The 22,482-nt window shown below is 43.7% G+C and overlaps 1 protein-coding gene across 1 annotated transcript in view; it reads right to left on the reverse strand.

Moving 5' to 3' along the window:
* myot (myotilin) overlaps positions 1 to 22,482 on the reverse strand; it is a 56,935-nt gene that overhangs the window by 6,700 nt on the left and 27,753 nt on the right. Inside the window, exons 3-14 of the mRNA XM_083915022.1 lie at positions 17,234 to 17,384; positions 16,985 to 17,047; positions 15,958 to 16,099; positions 14,753 to 14,776; positions 13,905 to 14,024; positions 13,598 to 13,802; positions 5,738 to 5,957; positions 2,953 to 3,959; positions 2,105 to 2,255; positions 1,790 to 1,891; positions 994 to 1,031; positions 76 to 214 (exon numbers count right to left, since the gene is read on the reverse strand). Of these exons, the coding sequence (XP_083771148.1) occupies positions 76 to 214; positions 994 to 1,031; positions 1,790 to 1,891; positions 2,105 to 2,255; positions 2,953 to 3,959; positions 5,738 to 5,957; positions 13,598 to 13,802; positions 13,905 to 14,024; positions 14,753 to 14,776; positions 15,958 to 16,099; positions 16,985 to 17,047; positions 17,234 to 17,384 (2,362 nt within the window). The remainder of the gene's footprint in view (positions 1 to 75; positions 215 to 993; positions 1,032 to 1,789; positions 1,892 to 2,104; positions 2,256 to 2,952; positions 3,960 to 5,737; positions 5,958 to 13,597; positions 13,803 to 13,904; positions 14,025 to 14,752; positions 14,777 to 15,957; positions 16,100 to 16,984; positions 17,048 to 17,233; positions 17,385 to 22,482) is intronic.

Raw genomic sequence — 22,482 nt, forward strand, 5'->3', positions numbered from 1 at the left:
GTATCCTCTGACCTTGTAATAATACGGGCTTGATTGTATTTATAACGTCAATGCATGCATGTGCGTGTGATTCACCTTGAAGTCAATCCTACAGAAGCGGCCCTCCTCTACAGTGAGGTCCGAAGGGATCTGCAGGAAGCGAGGAGCATAACATTTCTCCTGGATAGCTGAGCCCTCATTTCCCCTCCCATCTGTCCCCGAGTGGCGCCTCCCCCTGCAGAGAGAGAGACATTTTTTATTAATAGCCTCACTTTACCTCACTTTCAATGACACACACAGACAACCGTATAAATGCTGCTTCCTGCTGTTTCTGTCCTCATGCCACTCAAAGATGGACTTGAGAGGGGGCCATTTCTATCTCTTCTGACAGACAGCTGAAAGTATAGGACAATAAGAGTATTTATGGCAAAACACAATGTGTAGATTAAGTAAACAAAGGATAATAAGGGATCTAAATACTTGAAAATGCTGATTCCTCTATATAAAATCCTTCTATTTCTACCTCTGAACCCCATCGAAATAGTGTAACATTTCACCGTTTCAAGAACTCTTGAGAAAGTAAAGTAATACATATTTGAGAACTAAGTAATTCAAAAGCTCAATTTGGACACAAGTAAATCTATCTAAGCCCAATGGAAGATCTCCTTTTCCACATATCACACATACAGTTTTAACTAAAGTATTAAATCACTGTTTACATGCTTCTGTGATGTAACCTGCAAAGTAGCATGCATGACTGCACAAAGCAACAGAATAATGCAAAAATACAGAAACACAAGTGTCAAATCTTTATGAGCTGGACAAATCAGGAGAACAAAAGGACCAATAATCCACCTAATCACACTTTATTCGTCTTGTTTTGCAACTGCACTGAGTGAGTCAACACTGCCATGCTAGACAGGAATCTCAAGGGGAAATCCCATGTTTAAAGTTGACTGGACTCCTGAGTTAATAATTATGAGTAATATCGATACAGGCAATGTTTTTATTTACCATAGTCCTCCTGTGTGTTTTCCTTCTGGTGAATCTGGCTGTAACAGAAAACAGACCAACACAAGCAGAGGTAATCACAGGTTTGAACTTTGAAAAACAACCGTTTTAGTTTGACAAAATGCCAGGAGGGTAACTGTGTGTGTCAGTGTGTGTGTGTGCGTTCTGACACAATAGTCCTGTTGTCACCAGTGAAAGGGCCCCGTTCTCAGAAAGCAGGCAAGAAATAGCCGCTGACAAATATGTGTCTGTGTGTGTGTACATGCATGTGTTGTGTGTGCATGAGACAGAGAATAGACGGTGCAAAGCCTTGACACACGCACGCACGCACGCACGCACGCACGCGCACGCGCACGCACACACACACACACACACACACACACACACACACACACACACACACACACACACACACACACACACACACACACACACACACACACACACACACACACACACACACACACACACACACACACACACACACACACACACACACACACACACACACACACACACACACACACACACACACACACACACACACACACACACACACGCCTTGGCGAAACTGGCTCCTGTGCAGCCATTAGAACCCAAATGACTGTAATAATGTGTGGTCCTCCCTTAATAGCAAAATTAAAGCTAATGGGTTTTGGACCAGAGCCAACATAAATCTGTTTGCAGCAGTCAGCTCTGCAACGCACACATCAATACAATCTGAAACACACTGTTAGAAATGGTGAGATTAAAGGATCGATTGTTAGAATTATGACTAGATAAAAGTCTGTTGTCGTACCTGGTCGAGTTGTGAGTCTGAGAGACTGTCTTGGTCAAACACGGAGTTGGCGTTGTCTGGACCCAGCAGCCTACGAGCCATACGCTCCTCATACGACAGTTTCTGTTCAAAAATGAAGCTTTATACTGTTACATTGTAATTTTTCACGCACATGGAGAGTGTGCTGTGATTTGTTTAGCTAAACTACTGCAATTGTGGGTTTTTTTCTTCGTTTAAACGTAATGGGCTGGAGTGTTCGTGTTGATTTTTGTTGTTGTTGATTCTTGCACTTGACTTCCTACACACTTTGCATGACAAACACACACACACACATACCTGGCTATTTCTCCTCCTGGCCTCCTTTGAGCGCAGCTTCTTTTCCAGGTCCTGGATGAGGGCGTCTTTGGAGCCCTGGATGTCTTCATCTGTGGAGCGAGAAGAAGAAGGTCGAGGAGCTACAGACTTCTTCAGAATGGGCTTGGGAAGGCTGGGGATGAAGAGAGAGGGAGAGAGAAAAGGAAGGACGAACAGAAGTTACATTAGAGAACAAGAAGCTTAAACCTTTATCCAACGTGAGAAATAACCATGTCGTCATTACATCATGATATATATCGTAATCTAGATACAATATTACAAAAGAAGAAGCACTACAGGCTGGACATTTGTTACTAATAGATGCTATTGAATGCATTAATGCAGAGACTGCAAAAAACTGAAGGCAATGCTTGCTCTATGCTTTAAATAACAGAGTTCACTCCATGGACTTGATGTAAAATACCATGGATTGTCCATAAATATAACTAAGTAAAAGTCACTTCTGGGATTTTTTAGCTTTCAGTGAAGGAAAACAGATTTTTTTATTCCTCTTCTCACTCATCCGGGTGGTAAAAATGCATTTAATGCATATTTATTCTAGTTCTAGTTTTAGACATTCTGCCATTTATCTGAAAAACTTCTTCAATGAGTGGTGATATTAGTACTTATTCCCAGGAAGTGACCATGTCCACCAGTGTTACGGTTAAATAATTGAAGATACTCTTCCTGAACAGAGAAGGCACAACTTGTTTACAGTTCGATCTGTTAAATATAAAAACATTTTCCTCCTCAAAGCAATTTTTTTTTAAGTTTGGGAAATGTCCACTTGTCTGTAATCATGTGCCAAATTGATGTATATTTTGACTCACATGCTTGGTGCTCCCTTGTAGCTGGCGGGCAAGGAGACCACAGCAGGCGGTACTCTGTTCTGACTGTTAGGAGTGTTGGGCTGTGGGAGGGAGGCGGGGGAGGGAGAGAGAGGGGAGCAAGGGAAGGAGGGTGACACTGGGAGAGGCTGCTGAGGGAGGGTGGAAGAAGAGGCCCGCATGGGAAGGAGAGGGCTGGAGGGGGCGAGGGGAGAGCGAGAGGGGGAGGTGGAGGGGCGGGGAAGGTTGGAGCTGGGAGATAGCTTGGAGGAAGAAAAAGGGGAGAAGGCGGACTGGGAGGGCAGCACAGAGCAGAGGAAAGCGGCAGGTGCTGACATGGTATCCTGATTGGCTGGCAGGGTGGCGCTTCCAAGGCCTGTGGCACTGGGGATACTGGGGGTGAGGGTGATGGTGGAACGCATGGTGGTGCGGGGGACAGAGGACGTGGAGGCCGGGAAAGGCGTGGAGGCCGGGAAAGGTGAGGAGGCGGAAGAGGAGGAGGTGACAGAGGGACTGAGCAAAGGGGCAGTGGAGGGATGAGGAGGTGCTGCGGAGGAGGCCGGGGTTGAAACAGGAGAGCTGACACTTGATGAAGAGGCAGAAGACTTGCTCATGCCGTTGGCCTGGGTCTGGATCTGGGTCTGGGCAACAGACTGGGCTTGGTTCTGACTGAGGCTTAGTGACTGAAACTGTGACTGGGTCTGTGACATGGACTTGGAAACTGTGTGTGACTGAGAAAAGGACTGGCTTTGTGTGGACTTCATTTTAGCTTGACTTTGCGTCTCCGTAACAATTGGACTATTTTGGGAACCGCTGAGGTGCTGTTGAGAGTTATTTTGGTGCTCCTGGGCTTCTTTCAGAACGCTTTCATAGCTGGGTGCCTGAAAGGCTGGCTGTGATTGGATAAAATGCCTTGGTCGCTCATAGTTAAAGGCACTGGGAGGGAAAACGTTGGGAGTGAAGGTAGGCAGATCTGACAGGTTCATGTTGTTGCCTCCTGACTGGGAGGACTGGAAGGGAGAAGACACACACACTTAAAAATAATAATAATAATAATAATACATTTATTTTCAATAATGCTTTTCAGGAACCCAAAGACTCTTATGTGATAGTAACAGAGAACTTAAGGGCACACTCACACTGTCCATTCGTAACGTGCCCAAGCACACTTCACAGCTAAAGTCTAGTTCGTTTGACCAGTGTGATTACAGGCGCACTCACACTGTCCGTCAGTACCGTGCCCCGTGCTTAAGGGTACTTGTCGCCCCCCCCCCGTGGGCCAGGCCCGTTTGTACACTACCTGGGCCTTGCGCGAATGCTTCTTGCTGCCTATACGTCATCACGCCGTAACACGTCACACGCATTGATCGACGTCATCGCGATGCGTTGCTTTGTTTACAAATCTTTCCATAGACCTCGGAGTTTTTGTGCATCTTGTTGACTGTTTTTGAATCTTTTCATCCGACCAAATCTGCAGTAAACACTCCACCTCCGCATCACACCAACCTGAACCTTTCACCGCCATTGTTTTAAATGTCAACGCATTGTTTTAAATGTCAACGCATTGTTCGTCCTTCTTTTTTCTATGTCCGAACAGGCGCACATAAAATTATGTCAGAACTGCCGTAGGCCTCGTGCTCGTACACGTGCGCACGCTCGTGTTCGTACATGTGCAAACACGCTTTACAAAAGCCCACCTCTCCAAAACCGGCCGTGGTCGGCAAGCTTACCGCGCCTAGGTTTCACTCACACTGGTCAAACAAACTAGACTTTAGCCGTGAAACGTGCTTGGGCACGGTATGGATGGACAGTGTGAGTGCGCCCTACAACTGTTCCACGCCCAGGCACGGCCCGGTTGAGAGAGGTGGGCTTTAGTAAAGCACAGATATACAGACATATACGGGCACGAGCGCAAGCATTGACGGCGAACTGTGTGTGGTGGTGTGATGCGAAGGTGGAGTGTTTGCTGCAGATTTGATCAGATAAAATGTTCAAAAACAGTCAGACAAAACTAAGTCTTCGAGGGGTGATGAACTATAAGCAAGAAGCAAACGAGCCACGGCCCAGATCATTTCAAGTAGTGTGAGTACAAGCGGGTCTGCGCGGGGGCAAGGTACGAGTGGACAGTGTGAGTGCGCCCGCAGTGAAGAAGAGACATTCGGGACCTGTCTAATTTCCATTCGCTGTGGGATGAAGCTAATTAACATGCTTCTTGAACACCAAATGTTACTAATTTAGAGAACACATTGAAAAAAATATTCAAGGTGGAGTAAAAATGTAAAATAAGACATGCTCTGTGAAATATTATAATGAAAAATATTATACAATTCAAGTAAAGGCAAGAGAGGATTAAGGATCTCAGGCTATCTTGGCTGCATACAGTATGCAATTATTAATCATCTTCTTATTTATCGTCTGGTGTTTTCTCTCTGAAGCTCTGTGTAAAATCAGATTTCCAATTTAACCTTCTAAACTTGACATATTCGTTCGTTCCTACCCGCGGCATATACCTCCGTCAGAGCCTCAATCACCCACCTGACTAAATCAGATCCGTAAATTCTTGCACATTCTCTGTCCACATATTCATAGTATAGTATTTTTTTAGTATCAGTATGTATATTATACCCATACTACATATCCCATACATACCATATATTATATCATATATTGCATGCATGAATAAAGTAATTATCTATCCATCTATCTATATGAAGTCACACAAGACAGTAGTAGCATGATAGCAAAAAGCTTCTGAGAGAGAATAACGTTGTGTAAGAAATGTTCTTACAGTGAAATTGAGCTTGCTTGGGGTGAAAAGCTTTGGTGTTTGGGTTTTCTCCCTGACTTGAGTTGGCGATGGTGGTGAGGGTGGAGGGGGAGGACTGGGCGTACAGGTTCGGACGATGACCTCTGGTGACCTTTGGTCCTCTGAGCTCAGGGCACTTTCCTCCTCGCTGCGACCAAAAGGTTCTTCAGAGGAGTAGTTGGCCGGCTGAGGCTCTGGAAAACTGACGGACAAAAACAGACATGCAAGTCAAGATTTGAATGTTTTCATGACAGCAGAGTCAGGGAAGCTGACGGATGAGCTGAGGGTTGCACAAGGTTGGCACGTTTCCAGAAATTTTTCAAGAGAACTAAGCTCTAGACTTTTGGAAATTTTGTTGATATGAATGCATGAAAGGGAAATCTTTTTCTAGAGGGAGGGGGGTCATTTAGTCAACTCATTTAATTAAGAGTTCAACTCAATTAAATTGCTGATTTGTTTATTTTCTATTTCTTCTTTTTAAAAATAGACTTATTTCTCTCGTATGACATGGTACAGCCTTAGCAAAAACAACAAATATATTTTTATTTTATTTGCATCATTTTCCATAAATTCCTGTTAATTCTTATGTAAAGTTTCCACCTTGAATTTTTCCCACAATATTGCAGCCCTAGGCAAGATACAGAAATAGTTGTGATGAAAATCCCCAAAAGTTCCTAAAGCTAAAAGTGATTTTATCTGTGACGATCTGACACATCACAGCCGTGCTATAATAACCAACATACACCAGATCTACAGACTAACTTTTTTCACTAGGAGCACTGTGGCTCCCGACTGAAAATTTTAGGGGTGCAACCAGAAATGTTAGGAGCACACACCGTAAATCAATAATGGATGCAGAAATTACAATGCGCTGTTTTAAATTCAATGTCAAAACTTTTATTGTGCACTTTTGAAGATTCAACGTAAAGCTGTCATGACAGTACAATATTAAAAAATATACCATACATTCAAGGGGTTTGACGAGACCCTCAGCTCACGAGACACAACGAGATTTTAACACTATTTTAAAATTTCAGTATTTTCTTTACAGGGGCTGCTGTGCTGATGCTGCATAGTACTTGTGTTAGCCGCGGTGCACGCCTACGATACTCACAGGGGTAAGGTATAACCTGTTGCACACTGTCAAATTTTGGTCGCCAAATGCGACCATTTGGTTGTAGGCTGGAGGGACAGTCATTTTTTTTTAGATTAGATTGTGCACCAATTTTGCACTACCTAAAGATATTCAGGCATTCTTTGTTATGGAATATTAATATTAAATAAAGACTATTAAGGAATATTATTTTACATTATGTAGGCTTGTAAACCAAGTCTAGAAATGAATACTGAAAAAAAAAGAATAAATACATAAGACTGTCTGATATAAGTCTGGCTCTAACGAGGCAGTACATCGATACTTTTAGGAACTCTGAATAACTGCAGTTCCTGTTCAGTTGTTTTGAACAAGGTTGACACAAGCTAAACAATAAAATGTAATGTCATGTAATCTCATTCATTTTTCTGTGGTTAACATGTTGGCAGCCTCATCAATCCAAACAACATCATCGTCAACATTCTGAACGAATTATATCATCACCATGATATAATTTCAGCGGACACATTTGATCCTTAACGTACTATCAGTCGCTGTGAGATCTTCACCATCAAGATCAATACGCCGACTGGTGAGCAACATTTAACAGTATCTTTAACTGCAGAACTACCCAGTGCAGCTGCCATGGTACTACTGAGAGCTGTCTAATGAGAGCAACAGATATCAATGGTTCTGCTCCCATTTCAGCCCGCTCAGTACTTTTCTTCCTGTCGTCCTCCACTTTTATTCTAGGAAAGAATGTTGTTCCCATGACTACCACGTAGTCTGGGCTACGCAGGAGCATAATGACAAAAGCAGTCTCTCTCTTCGCTCTCACTCACACATTCATTTACTTAAACACACTCCTAGTTCCGAGGGAACAAAACAGTTTTGTTCAGCCAGCATCAGCTGACCTATGGGGTCTGAAATAGAGGGATGGACAATCCTGTATACCGAAAAAAGAGGAGTGCATTTAAGTAGCAGAGAATTTGTGTCGTTGAAAATTACATTTATGGATGGACACCAGGTAGTCTAGAAAATAAGAATTGGGATGCTATATTGCACAAGTTTTGATGACAAAATCAAACTATTATGCAAACTCAGATCCCGACAGCGCTGGAGTAATGGTCTGGCTGCATGAGTTAGCATTCTGGGAGGGGGGGGGGGGGGGGCGCTCTGGCTTGTTTGTATTTCTATAAACCAATCACAGTCTTCTTAGGCATTGCTAATTTAGTGCTGTCTGTGTTTAAGATGGTGGAGAGGAGAATGCTTTAACCGAGCACTGTACATCTGGTAATGATTCATAGCAGAAAGCACACAGGTGTTTCTGATGACATTAACAATTCCTCTGTTCTAGTGTGTTCATCAGCATGTGTTGTACTTTCTGTGTGACGGTGATTAAGTTTGTGTGTGTGTGTGTGTGTGTGTGTGTGTGTGTGTGTGTGTGTGTGTGTGTGTGTGATTTAGTACTGTTATGGTATACAGTATGTGTATTTGTGTGATTAAGCGGGCAATGCTATATTGGTCTTGGAATTCAGACATCAGCTGGCAGGTGCAGATGCTCACACACGCACACGCTACACACACACACTACACACACACACTACACACACACACTACACACACACACACACAGTATTGTGGGTGGGGGAATGCTAAGCTGTCCTAAGTCCTCTGTATGTCTGGCGATAACAATATTAACAGAATCTATTAAACTTTTGGGAAATAAAATTCTCTGTTGGATTCTGAAAATACTTTAACAATATAGTGAGATACATTATCTACATTTTTCACTGACTGAAGGATGTTAATAAGCATAATTTTCTTCATTTATTCATTAATCTGTCCATGTTTCTGCCTATCTGATGATCGGAGACAAAACTGGGTTCATTCTAAATTTAGCATCTCATCCCTGTGTTAGACCTTTTTTACAGTAGTACCGATGAACTGCAACAAGGTTATACATCAACTGCGGTAAGTTACAAAAATGCACTGATCAATCAAATTGAATAATTTTAAATGTTGAAAGTAATCTTTAGCAGCATCATAATCATTATTGTTACTAAAGGGAAAAAGTCCAAACCAACAAAAGCGCCCCACACTACAGACAATCCAATTAATCTTCCTCATCAAACCAAAACAACAATCAGATGCACTTCAAGTTGACCAGAGAACCTCAACGTGACCTTAAAAGCCAGACTGCTGCCAACAGTTTCTGAACAACTGGTGTTGTGTGCACTGCAGCACTGAGGAGAGGGGGGTTTCTGAAGGACACAGACGCCATGTCTCTGAACTTCACATTACAGATGAGATCATGGCCCTGGACGCACTGATATAGAGCGGACACATTACACTCAGCCACACATACTTCACACCGTTAAACACTCACTGGATCTGAATATGAACCAAAGTATCAAGTCAACATTAAAGACACACTGAACTCAATCAAACACCAAAGATACAAAAACAGATCAAATAGGACTTCATAAGTAGCAACAGTGGGATTTGTCATATGCTGTGAAGTTACTGCACTTTTGGCGATATATTATCCAATATTTGACAAAGGTTGATACTTTATTTATGGCGCATTATCAAAACACTGCAAAACAGCTTTGTATCCACACATCTGATTATATGATTGCACTTGAACGCACCGTCCCAGCAGCCTTGTTAGCCAGTCACTTCAGACTCCTCACATACAAAAAACATCCTGGTGAGTGCGACATATGTCCAACAATATGCGCTCTTGTGTATGGCTGCTGGTAAAGGGTCAAAGCAACATTAGGCAACTGTTTTTACCTTAAGTCCGAAGAAAAGCCTGTTACTGAGGTGCCACTGGGCTAAAGTATCCTGTGTGACACGCTCAAACACAACTCAACAGCACAATGAAGACACGTTCACGGAGAAGAAAGAATAGCGAGGAATATCGTCGTGGGTATCCTCTTTTAAACTATCCGACAGCTATCTCCCCCTGGCCTGTTAGGAAGAGCACCGAGCCAGATGACACAAAGCCCCAAAAATAGACTAAAGTCCACTTTCCAAGTGCTCTAAACATAGTTTGACCTTTCCGGGGAGAACATAGAATATTACGTTCCCATGATATAATGTTAAACAAGGACGGGAAATTAGCTTAAATAGCGTCAACGTAGAAAAACAGAGATAAACTCCTCCAATTAGCTCAAGTGTCGGCAGGTTCAAAGGGATGCCCAGAAGCAGGCCAGCGGTGATATTTCTTACCTGGTTAAGTGTCTGCTCCGCTCTCCTTAAACTTCCCTCCTGGTTAAATGAAATTGCACTTTCCCTGAGTGAATCTGTGGGAATCTAAACTCCCGTTTGAAGCGGGAGGCTGGACCGCAACAGGTGACACCGCGCGCTCACGAGGGGAGAGACGGGGTCGCGCGGATCTCGCTGATTGGTTCAATTTGCCAAACGCTCGGCGTCGTCATCACCACCGCATCTCTCCTACACACGGCCCCGCTGCTCACCCTCAGGGTCAGAGGGGCTCTGAGCGGCGGTACCCTTTTAAAAACACGTTATTGTTTCGTTATTCAATGTGTTTTACATTAGGTGAGTGTTTTAAGCTGCATTTTTTGTTCTTATTAATAGGCTTAATAAATGCACTACCAATTGGTCGCATTAGGGGTGCAGCTCCGATGTCAGGATGAGGGGGCACAAAAGAAATTTTTTTTAATTGTTTTTTTTTTGCCCGTATGCAACTCATACCATGCCACCATAAATCACAACTTCATAGAGGCTCGCCTTATCATTCAAAAAGTAGTGCACAGGGAATCTGTATGCACGCTCACCTTTAAAAGCCTTTTGCATTTCAATATGTGGAGTGAAACTGTGGAACAGACTAGCGGAGGAGCTCGGTTATTGTGTTGTTTGTTGGTTATTGTTTGTTTTGTTGAGCGTATAAAAAAACAAACAAAAAAAAAGGATACACAGGAAGTAAGAAAACCTATAGTACTAGATACTAAGTGGAGAAGGGGTAGGAATTAATAAGCCAATGCTTCTTCCTGCTCCTTTCAAACATACAAAGGGTTTGAATGACTAGTGCTTCAAGTGTAATATATTTGTCACATGTTTGAAATAAAACATTAATTCATTCATTCAACCATTGACTGTTCTCACCTTTCCTGAACAGCCAACAGAGCGTATCACTGCTTACACAACTGCTATATTAGTTAATCATCATTTGAAGGGTCAACCCATTCATTTGCATTGCAGAGGTGGAATGTAGAGGTAGAATATATATTTGTCAGACATTATTTTTCACACCATTTCCATCATTTGTTTTTAGAAGAATCTGAAGTCTGAAAATACATTTGTTCAATTTTGAACCATTTCAGGTATTTTTGTCCCATTAGGCAAGTCTCATGAAAGAGGTGAACTTGACAATATACAACAGCAGCCTCATCTGGATTTAAAGAGGAACTGCAGCGGTTCATTGCTTTGAAATGTGTGCTCCTGAACTATTTACCTAACACTTGTATGGTATTTGGGTCAAATTGACCTGTTTCGTACAACTATTTTTTTTTTCTACCTGAAACTAGATGGCCTTAGCTTATTTTATGTGCTGAATATGTACACATGAAAAACACATGCTACCTGTATGTTCCACACACATTTACATCCTTCATGTGGTCTTCAGGTCAGTTTGACCCACAGACACAGAAAAATGCCCACACACACACACACACGCACGCACGCACGCACACACACACACACACACACACACACACACACACACACACACACACACACACACACACACACACACACACACACACACACACACACACACTCAAACACACACAGAGATAATGGGACATTATTACTAACCCTGCCTCCACCACCACCACCACAAAAAATGAATAACACTATCTTTGTTAGTTATGTTCTAGTACTGCTTTCAATTATTAAACATACTGTATATGTTTTCTCTATTGTTTGACATTAAGATAAGATAAAGGCAATCTAATTTACTGGTTTATGAAGTAAAATTTTATTCCAGACTTGTTTTTAAAACCCCAAATATGTCCCGGGGTCAATTTGACCCCAGGTATACCAGAGGGTCACAAATGTAAAGACTGTACAAGGGTTAAACGAACTGCCCGCTACATTGTCACAACAAAAGTGAGTGAGTGATTAATTTATTTTTCAAAGTACAATACGGCAAAAGGTGCCCAGCCTGCGTGGGTTTACAAGACACTACAAAAAAAGAAAGAAAAAAGGGAAATAAAATAATGAGAACCAAAGGACAAATATCATACACCCCATGTCAAACAAAAACCAGACCATGTCCGAGTAGATGTAAACACAATCCCACTCCTCATGCTATTAAACAAATCTGACTCACAGACTGTGCCTTTAACACATCAAGCTTAAAGCACCCTCCCACGCTGTTGGTGGCATTTAACACAAACTGAGCGAGATGAAACACTGTCTATAAAGCGGTACTGATGTCTGATACTGTCATCTGACAGAGAAAACAAACAGGGACATTCTTCAGACATTTTTGAAGAAAACCCTGTGTCTGAGATTGTGACGTAGAACCAAAAAGTGCATTTTATTTCCAACCTGTCCCAGATCACACAGGAAACCCTTTCTATCTTCCTCTGGAATTAAGTGGAAGCGTCCGGTTTCTACCGCCGATACCATCTCAGGTGGCCACGGCAAACCTTTCTTTTTGCTCTTTTGTAAACTTTATTGACACACATTAGCTCTGCTCCACATCGTTCCCTCATTCACTCACTCACTATTCCCTATATAGTGTTTATTAAATAGTGCACTATATAGGTGATGACCAAACAGGATTTCGGACACTACACTGGAATTTTCGAACAAATCGTTGCGTCAATAGATGTGCCGGATATATGTGTGATGGAAGCTGGTGCGTTCAGCATCTAGTAAACAAACAGAGCTGTAATATCGTTTTACAGTCTGTTTATAACACAACCCAGGCACTCAGGAGGACGGTCAAAGGTTGTGTTGATGTTGCTTGTTAATATCTCAGAAAAACTGTTGATTTTTTAATGGTGTTAAAGTGTGGTCTTGTTAACACTGGTTGTGTGTCCTGATCGCGAGCTGTAATAGCCCATGGCTAGTTTATTTCACGAGCGAGTAACAGTAGTACGCTTGCGAGGGACTAGTCAGCTCACGAGTGATGGTTGTTGGGAACTGAGGTTAGCTCTCTGGCTACCATTAGCACCTTCTCCTCCGGTAAAACATGACCGCATTGCATTGCGGTATACGGGAATACAATATGGTGTTCGTCGTATGTACATTCAAATTACTTGTGCATTGTGGGTATTTTATAGTGGCCCACATAGTGAATTAAATTAACCACTGAGAATTCGAACACCAGTAGAAAATGTTGAACACACTATATAGTGCACTACTTCTGTGATAATGACGATTTCATGAAATTGGAGGTTCCTGATTTCTGATTACAAGTGAATGCAGCATAACGGGCAGTGAGGAGCTCCACTAGCAGACCAACCAGTGTCAGCAGCGTCACTAACATGGCGACACATTTACATCTATGGAGGGAATGTCTCCACAGACACACATATTGGAATACTCAGCAAAAAGGCAACAAATGCTTTCATTAGTGGGTCATATGATCAGTCAACATTGTTTTTTAATTCACTCTTTAATAGACTGTGACTTCTTGGGATCCGTGTTATATAATGTGTGTGTTTTGTTTGTGTGTGTGTGTGTGTGTGTGTGTGCCATCTACTCACTCTGCAACAGGGATGTCATCCTCTAGAGGGCTGTCAGGCCACTCAGGAGGGGGGAGGTTCATGGAGTCAGGCAGCTCAGACAGAAAGTCCTGGCTGCTCTTTGTGAAGGAGGAAGTCTCCTGTTGGAACACCGCCTCCTCTCCCTGTCGTAGAGGAACTGCTTTCTGCTGACGCACGGCCTCTATCTCCAGCTGCTCCTCCAGGTCTGCATGGAGGGGAGCAGACCAGGAGATGAGTGACACTGAAAGCCATAGTACACTTCAACAGGCAAGCTTGTAATGGATAAATTATAAATGGACTATCTAACCATTGTACACTTCCAGGATTGCTGAGCAGGAGACCGTGCCGAAGGAGTTGATGGCCACACATTTAAACAGGCCGGAGTCTTCTGGAAAGGCCTCTGTGATCACCAGCGTGCACAGCTCCTCTGCAGAGGGTCACACCACAGCAATAAATGCAGATTTTCATTGAATAAAAAGTGTCATCTCCACACAGAGTTTAAGCTCAAAAACCAAAGAGAAAGCAATGGACGATATGTACCAATGATTAAAATTATAATTTATTCCTTCATACGCTCAGACTCACTTAGGAAATCTTACATGATTGCATGACGGTTTAACTATTTTAACGCTGTTCCGTCTCGCTTCTACATGGCAGTGGTAGTTCTCAATATCAATAATATATCATATTCTATGACTAAATGTTTTTTTTATGTAATTCTATAAATATAATATGTAATATTAAACAGTTAGGGAAGATTTCTTTGCAGCATTACACTTAATATTGGTAGAATTAGGTTGTTCAGGAATATGTTTGTTACATAAAAGATACATGTATTGTAAAACTTGTAAAACAGTGACTTCAGTCAGCCATTTTTCATCCCCCCAGGGATAGCAGTTATGAGCACTAAACTTCAAATATGATGTGGAATATGAAACCATAAACCAGTCCAAGAGCTTTGTACCAGGGGTTTTCCAACCTCTTTGGCTTGTGACGCCTTAAAATTAAGCAATATCCAAACCCCCGTCACAGGCATGGCTTTAGTCTGGACATGAGTTGTTGTCTCGTGTAGGATGTCAAGAATTTCACAACAACAAAACTAAAGTTGAAGTAAGATCTGTATTTGACCTGTTATTGCATAACCAATATTCTTACCTGGCACTGGTGCAGAGCTGGCCTCTGGGAAAACAAGAAGAGAGAAAAACCATTACTTTGTGATTGAACTCATCACCTTATATAAATCCAAGCTGCATACATCTGAACTGAATCACTTAGTTGCTCAGAGGAGGAAATATCCAGAAGCTTTACTTAAAAGTACAAATACCACCACACTGTGAAAATACTCAACTACAGGTAAAGTATTCTAAACCTTACTCCAGTTAAAGTATGTATCCTATTATCAGCAGAATGCACTTAAAGGTCCCATATTGTAAAAAGTGAGATCCCCATGTTGTTTTTTTTAAGCAGGTTGAGGAGCTGGATAAATACTGTGAAAATATGCTCAGTCCAAAGAGAAACACACACAGCCCGTATTCAGAAAGTGTGCCTTTAAACGAGCCGTCAGGACTTCTGTACAGTTAGATAGGCAGAAAGTGCTGCTGCAGTGTTATTATAGTCATTCCCCGACTGCAATGACGGTACAAAGACGCAGAGAGTACAAATACTGAAGACCAGGAAACTCTGACCAATCAGAGCAGACTGGGCTTTTTCAGGAGGGGGTCTTAAAGAGACAGGCCCTAAAGTAGAGCATTTTAGACAGAGGGTGAATACAGGTATATTCAGATGGAGTTAGTCAGTTAAAGCATGTAAACATGTTCTAGTAGAACCCAAAATACAACGATGAACCATAAAATGAGCCTAATATGGAACCTTTAAAGTTTTAAAAGTACAGTAATTGTGCGGTAAAATGTTCTCTGTCAGTGTTTCCCTAATACATATGATGTTTTGTTTTTGTATCTCTAAATAGTCCTCTTTTAATGGTATCAGAAAAACAACCCTTTTTTCAGAATTTTCCATCTGATCCAAGAGGCTTATTTAGCTTAAGGAATAGCACATTTAGAGGAATTCTGGAGATATACTGGACAGGAAGGGGATGAAAAACTTTATTCTGAAAAGCTGTCAAATAAAAGTGGAGTAAAAAAGTACAATATTTGCCTCTGAGATGTAGTAGACTGGAAGAATAAATTTGCATAAAAGGGAAATACTCAAGTAAAGTACCTTGAATGTGTACTAGAGTACAGTACAGAGTAAATGCAGCTTCAAAAAGACTTTGTGTCCTGTACCATAAAGTCAAATCCATGACTCACATCCAAGTCATATGACCCGAGCCAACTGCCACAAACGCACACGCACACACTCACTCTTGCGAAGTATCCTGAAATCATCAGAGTCCAGCACTTGCTCGTCCTCTCTGTACCACATCACCTGCAGAGGAGGAGTTCCCCTCAGTCTGCACTCCAGGACCACCAGCTGACCGTTCACTGTGGACACATCATGGAGGCCCTGCAGAGGTGACCGTGATGATGGATGTAGAGACGGAGGAATGGAAAGATGATAGAGGAAGAGAAAATACAGTCTATTATTATCGGTAAACTTTCATTTAAGTCACACCTGATTGTATGTTTTACCACAGCAGGATCTATAATTAATTAACCTGCACTTTTACGTTAAGCAAATCTCAAATCTCTTTTCCTCTGCAGGGTAACTAATGCAACATTTTGAATCGACAAATCAAAAATGTGTTAAAGACAGCGTTATCCTAACGTCAACATGTTTCATTGGTGGTCTTGAAAGTGTAATTCAGGCGCAAAATCATCCCATGGTTTTTTCGGCACTTATATACATCAAGCCTGTGAATGTTCTCATTTGTCCAGGTCATCGTTATCCCCAAAGCAATTTCAGTCAAAAGCAACTGGACTTGGTTATTTGTCTAGGAAGACGTTTCACCTCTCATCCAAGAGCATCCACAAAAACGGTCCGTGTAAAACAATGGTCACTAAACAGGCCGCATAACGCGCAAGTTAGGAATTAAAGGAATCATGGAGGCAGAGATTTGCCTTTTTAATGCCTTGACCGTACTGCCCCGAGCTAATCAGTGTTAGCCACGTCCGGCTGTTAGCGACTCTACCAGATTTCTCAGTTAATAGTTGTTACACAAAAAAAAAACGGTCTCGATGGCTTATTTGATGCACGTAAGTGCCGAAAAAGACCATGGGGTGATTTTGCGCCGGTAATACACTTTAACAGTTATCTATGGTCTTTCAGACGGATGCTTAAAGAGACAGGCGCTAAAACTGAGTGAATACAGTTTTATTCAGACAGTATGACTTCCTTGAACTTGTTTCTTATAGTATATACATATGTGTAAGAAGAATAAGTGTGTTTTACCTTCACGAAAGTAGGGGCCACACCATTCCCTGTATACTGCTGATTGTAGTTGGGACTCTGAGTCTGGAAAAAGAAAATAATATATTTCATTTAATTTGTGTAATAATCACCTTTTCTGTTTGCTTATTTCTTAAAGAGTAACTTAAGACTAAATAAGCGTTAGTAGATCGCATGTACAGGCACTGTTACATTTCCAAGTTAAATGTATACACTATCATGTGTACAAAATCAGGTGGTAGTGGTAGTTACCCTCTGAGGGCTGACACACAGCGGCTGCACCAGGCTGGAGTGTCTCTGAGCGAGGACGGTGGAGGAGGAGGAGCAGGAGGACAGCTCTCGAGAGGAGGAAGAAGAGATGGTCAGGGACATGGTGCTGGTCTTCTTCTGCACCCGCTGGACGCTACACATGTCACATATTAGCATACACATCAGCAATTAGGAAATTATTATATCGGCTTATGTTTGTTGCTCTCCTTCCTTACTTCGCTTCCACTAACCAATCTGCCACTCTGTGTGTGTGTGTGTGTGTGTGTGTGTGTGTGTGTGTGTGTGTGTGTGTGTGTGTGTGCGTGGGTGTGTTTTTCTATTCCGGTGAGGACGTTACTATAACTGCACACGGACCCATGGGGACTCATTTCACCGTGGGGACCAAAAATCAGGTCCCCACGGGCAAAACCCCTCCAATCGCTTCAAAACAGTCTGTAGACATGGCCTATGCAATATCTCAGTTTTTGTAAAAAGTCCCCACAAGAAGCATTTTCAGACAAATTAATGTGTGTCTAGGTGTGTATGCGACCCTAGTGGTCACACAGTGGGATTGCAGTCCCTATGAGGTAGGTGTGTTGGAAGTGTGCGTCGCAGTTTGTCCACTCTCGTGTGCCCTCTATTGGTCAAAAGTAGTATTACAGTTAATGTCTATATTTTAATGTTTTGTCCTTGTTTTAAGTTATTTCAAAAGATAGGCCTGAATGAATTAATAAAAGTGTACTTTTTGTATTTGAATATTATTAGGCATAATAATTTATAAAATAATTATTTATTTTGGCTATAAAATTACCACAATAACCAGCCAAAATACATTACCTGTTTAAAGCATGAATTATCTTGGTGAAATGTTAAACTAGTATTGATATGAATTTTTACTTTTGATTTAACTTTCCCAACTTTATTGGCTCATTTTATTTTTTTTCATTAAACACATTTTTAATGCTACACTGTGCAACAACAAATCTGTGTTAAAATCAGCAGGAGAGCTAAAGTAGGACGCTGTTTGCAGCTGGGGGCTAGCTATCCTGTGATGTATTTTGCACACAGAGCATACAGCTAATGGAGCTAACAGAAACAGAGTTTATAGAGAATGGAGTTAACAGAGCTCATGGCTAATACAGCTTACTGTACACAACATGAAGCATTTAACAGTGAACAGCTGTTTTATAAACACAACAAGTATAGTGAATAAATGTACTGAGTACATTTTGGACTTGGCCTATGGAGTTACACAATAGTAATGTTAGTATTAAACATACCCCAGAGCTACCTACAAACTGGGGATGATGGGGGTAACAAGTTAGTCTGGAGTAGAGTTTAGATTCTCTGCCTCTCTTTATATCCCACCAGGTTTGGCCGGGCCTTTGATCTAGGGCTTGTTTTTATTTTTTTAATCACTGCATTATTGGCCTAATCTGAATTTCAATTAATCTCATCTCATCTTCAACCGCTTATCCGGAGTCGGATCGCAGGGGCAACAGCTTCAGCAGTTGACCCCAAACTTCCCTTTCCCGGGCCACATTAACCAGCTCTAACTGGGGGATCCTGAGGCGTTCCCAGGCCAGTGTGGAGATCTAATCTCTCCACCTGGTCCTGGGTCTTCCCCGAGGCCTCCTCCCAGCTGGACGTGCCTGGAACACCTCCCTAGGGAGGCGCCCAGGGTTCATCCTTACCAGATGATCCTGAACCACCTCAACTGGCTCCTTTCAACGCAAAGGAGCAGCGGCTCTACTCCGAGTTCCTCACGGATGCTGAACTTCTCCCCCTCTCTCTAAGGGAGACTCCAGCCCTCCTCCTGAGGAAACCCTTTCGGCCGCTTGTACCCGCGACCTTGTTCTTTGGGTCCTGACCCAGCTTTCAGGACCACAGGTGAGGGTAGGAACCAGGACTGAGCGGTAGATCCAGAGCTTTGCCTTCCTCAGCTCTCTGTTCATCACAACGGTGCGGTAGAGCGACTGCAGCACCGCCCCCGCTGCTCCGATTCTCCGGCCAAACTCACGCTCCATCGTCCCCTCACTTGTGAACCAGATCCCGAGGTCCTTGAACTCCTTCACTTGGGGTCAGGACTCATACCCGACCCGGAGTAACAATCCACCGGTTGCCCGCTGAGAGCCACGGCCTCAGATTTAGAGGTCGTTTCACACTCGGCTGGGAATCGATCCAGTGAGTGCTGAAGGTCACTGACCGACGACGCCATCAGGACCACGTCATCTGCAAAAAACAGAAACCAGACCCTCAGCCCACCAAACTGCAACCCCTCCCCACCACGACTACACCACGATATCCTGTCCATGAAAATCACAAACAGGATTGGGGACAAAGTACACCCCTGGAGGAGGCCGACCCCCACCGGGAACGATCCAACTTACTGCCGAGGATCCAGACACAGCTTTCTCTTTGGGTGTTCAGAGATTGGAAGGCCCTTAGAAGTGACCCCCTCACCCCATACTCCCGCAGAACCTCCCACAGTATCTCTTTGGTTACCCTTTTTAAATAGGGGAACCACCACCCCAGTCTGCCACTCACTTGGCACTGTCCCAGACTTCCACCAGTGTGTCAGAGACGTGTGGACCAGGACCAGGACCAGGACCAGGACCAGGACGGCCCCTCCAGACCCAAAGCTTTCAGCATGTGTGGATGCAGCTCATGGATCCCTGGGGCTTTGCCTCTGTGGACTTGTTTCCTTCCTCAGTGACTTCTGTCAGAGATGTTGACGATGATCCCCATCAGCCTCCAGCTCTGCCTCTACAAAAGAGGGCGTGTTGGGCCCATTCAGGACTTCCTCAGAGTCCTTCCACCGCCCCATGACCTCATCAGCTGAGGTCACCAGCGTCCCGTCCTTACTGTAAACAGCTTGGACGGTTCCCCGTGTCCCCCTCCTGAGGTGCGGAATGGTTTTCCAGAAGCTCGGTGCCCCCCAAAGTCCTTCTCCAGGACTTCTCTGAACTCCTCCCACACCCGCTGCTTTGCCTCTGACACAGCAGAGGCTGCAGCCCTTCAGACCTGTTGGTACCTTGCCACTGCCTCCAGAGTCTTCTGGGATAACATATCCCGGGAGGTCCCCTTCAATCTGACAGCTTCCCTGACCACCAGTGTCCACCACGGTGTTGGAGAGTTACCGCCCCTTGAGGCACCTAAGACCTTGAGGCCACAGCTCACCGCTGCAGCTTCAGCAGTGGAAGCTTTGAACATCGCCCACTCCGGTTCGATGCCCCCAACCTCCACAGGGACGCCAGAAAAGCTCCTCCGGAGGTGTGAGTTGAAGGTCTCTGGGACAGGGGCCTCCTCCAGACGTTCCCAGTTCACCCGCACTACTGGTTTGGGTTTACCTGGTCTGTCCAGGATCTTTCCCATCCTCTGACCAACTCATCCCAAGATGGTGATCAGCTGACAGCTTTGCCCTTCTCTTCACTCGAGTGTCCAGAATATCCGGCCTCAGATCAGATGAGACCATCACAGACTGGATCCTGGACCTTTGGCCTAGTGTGCTCTGGAACCAGGTCCACTTCTGAGCCTCCTTCTGTTCCAACATGGTGTTTGTTAAAGAGGATCCAGGACCAGCACACAAGTCTAACACCAGACGCTGAGGTTTAGATCAGGGAGGCCGTTCCTCCCAATCAGCCTCTCCAGGTGTCTCCATCGTTGCCCACGTGGGCGTTGAAGTCTCCCAGCAGAACTCTGGAGTCCCCTACTGGAGCCCCATGCAGGACTCCATTCAGGGTCTCCAACCGCCAAAGTCCCCCCCCCCCCACCTGCAGGCGTAAGGAGGCCACCCTCTGGTCCAGCGGGGTGAACTCCAACACCGCGGCACTCAGCCGGGGGTTTGAGAGTCTCCCCACACCCGCCCGGCCCCTCACACCCTGGGCCCCTCCAGAGAAGAATAGGGTCCAGCCCCTATCCAGGAGTACGGGTCCAGATCCAGACTGTGTGTGGAGGTGAGCCCCCCCAGATCTAACTGGTAGCTCCACCTCCCTCACAAGCTCCGGCTCCTTCCCCCACAGAGAGGAGACGCTCCACGTCCCCAGAGCCTCTGCTGCCCAGGTCTGGACCCTCGAGGCCCCTCACATTCACTGCCCCCCCCCCCCCCCCCCGTGCAGCAGTGCACCCGACCCAAGTGGTTCCTCCTGCGAGTGAATGGAGAGGAGGGAGGTGCCATGTCGCTTTTTCAGGCTGTTTTCGGTCAGCTCCGTGGCAAACCTGCAGAGTAGGTAAAGACCACACTCTATGACTTATTTATGATTTACATAGACCCAACAATTCCCCCGTAGAGTACGGTGGCGTTGAAAACCTTCACTATAACAGACAGGAACGTCAGACAGACCCAGCTCTGTGGAGGACGCACATCTGTCTGCACCGGAGAGAGAGCGAGAAAAGATGGACAGATGGACAGAGAGAGACAAAGACAGAGACAGACACACTTCCAGTAACTATAATAATATCTATATTAATGTGAATATGACTCATATGTTAGACCAGAATAGTAGAAACAAGCACAGCTAAGGTGACAGAACATGACAATGCAGAGAAATCTATGCCACATATAACATATATAATGTTTGATGGTGGTGCAAGTGTAGTGGCTTTCTGTTGATAAGGTAGATAAGAATTTGTTCTTAATGATTCACCTGATTAAAAAAAAGGTTTAATAAATGAATTAAAGAAAGCTTTTTCCATCTTTATTCAACATACTAAGTATTTATGTTGTTATTTTCAAGATTATAAAAAATCTTGAAAATATAATGACTCCCGTGGTAAGGGAGCTTGTGTACCTTAGTGAACCCTGTCACCTTTGAAATACCTGCACTTCAGCAGGTATTTCAAAGTCCTTCCACCCACGTTCAGTTATAACTTTATATATATATATATATGTATGTTACACAGATCCAGATATTTAAAGTCCCCACCTTGACCTCGCCCATCCCCCACCCTGGTGCAAATCTGTAGTTTGGGCATGTATGCCATCTTGTTAATGCTGGCTATCAAGGTTCTTCCTCCGACGTTAAATACTATGTGAGTGCAGCAGATTACACAGATTGTAACCTGTGACACTTTTTTTATAATCTTGAAAATAACAACATGGATACAGGCTCAAGAAACAGCCTTTGTCTACTGTAGCAGTAACAGTAGGTAATTCAGGACCATCTCTATTAAAATAAAAAAACTTTATTGCCATTAGGCAGATATGTATTTGGTAGCATGGCTCGGTGTTGGGACAATCCTACTCTTAAAAA

Source organism: Echiichthys vipera, assembly GCF_963691815.1.
Source record: "Echiichthys vipera genome assembly, chromosome: 6".
In the NCBI taxonomy this organism is placed as follows: domain Eukaryota; kingdom Metazoa; phylum Chordata; class Actinopteri; order Perciformes; family Trachinidae; genus Echiichthys; species Echiichthys vipera.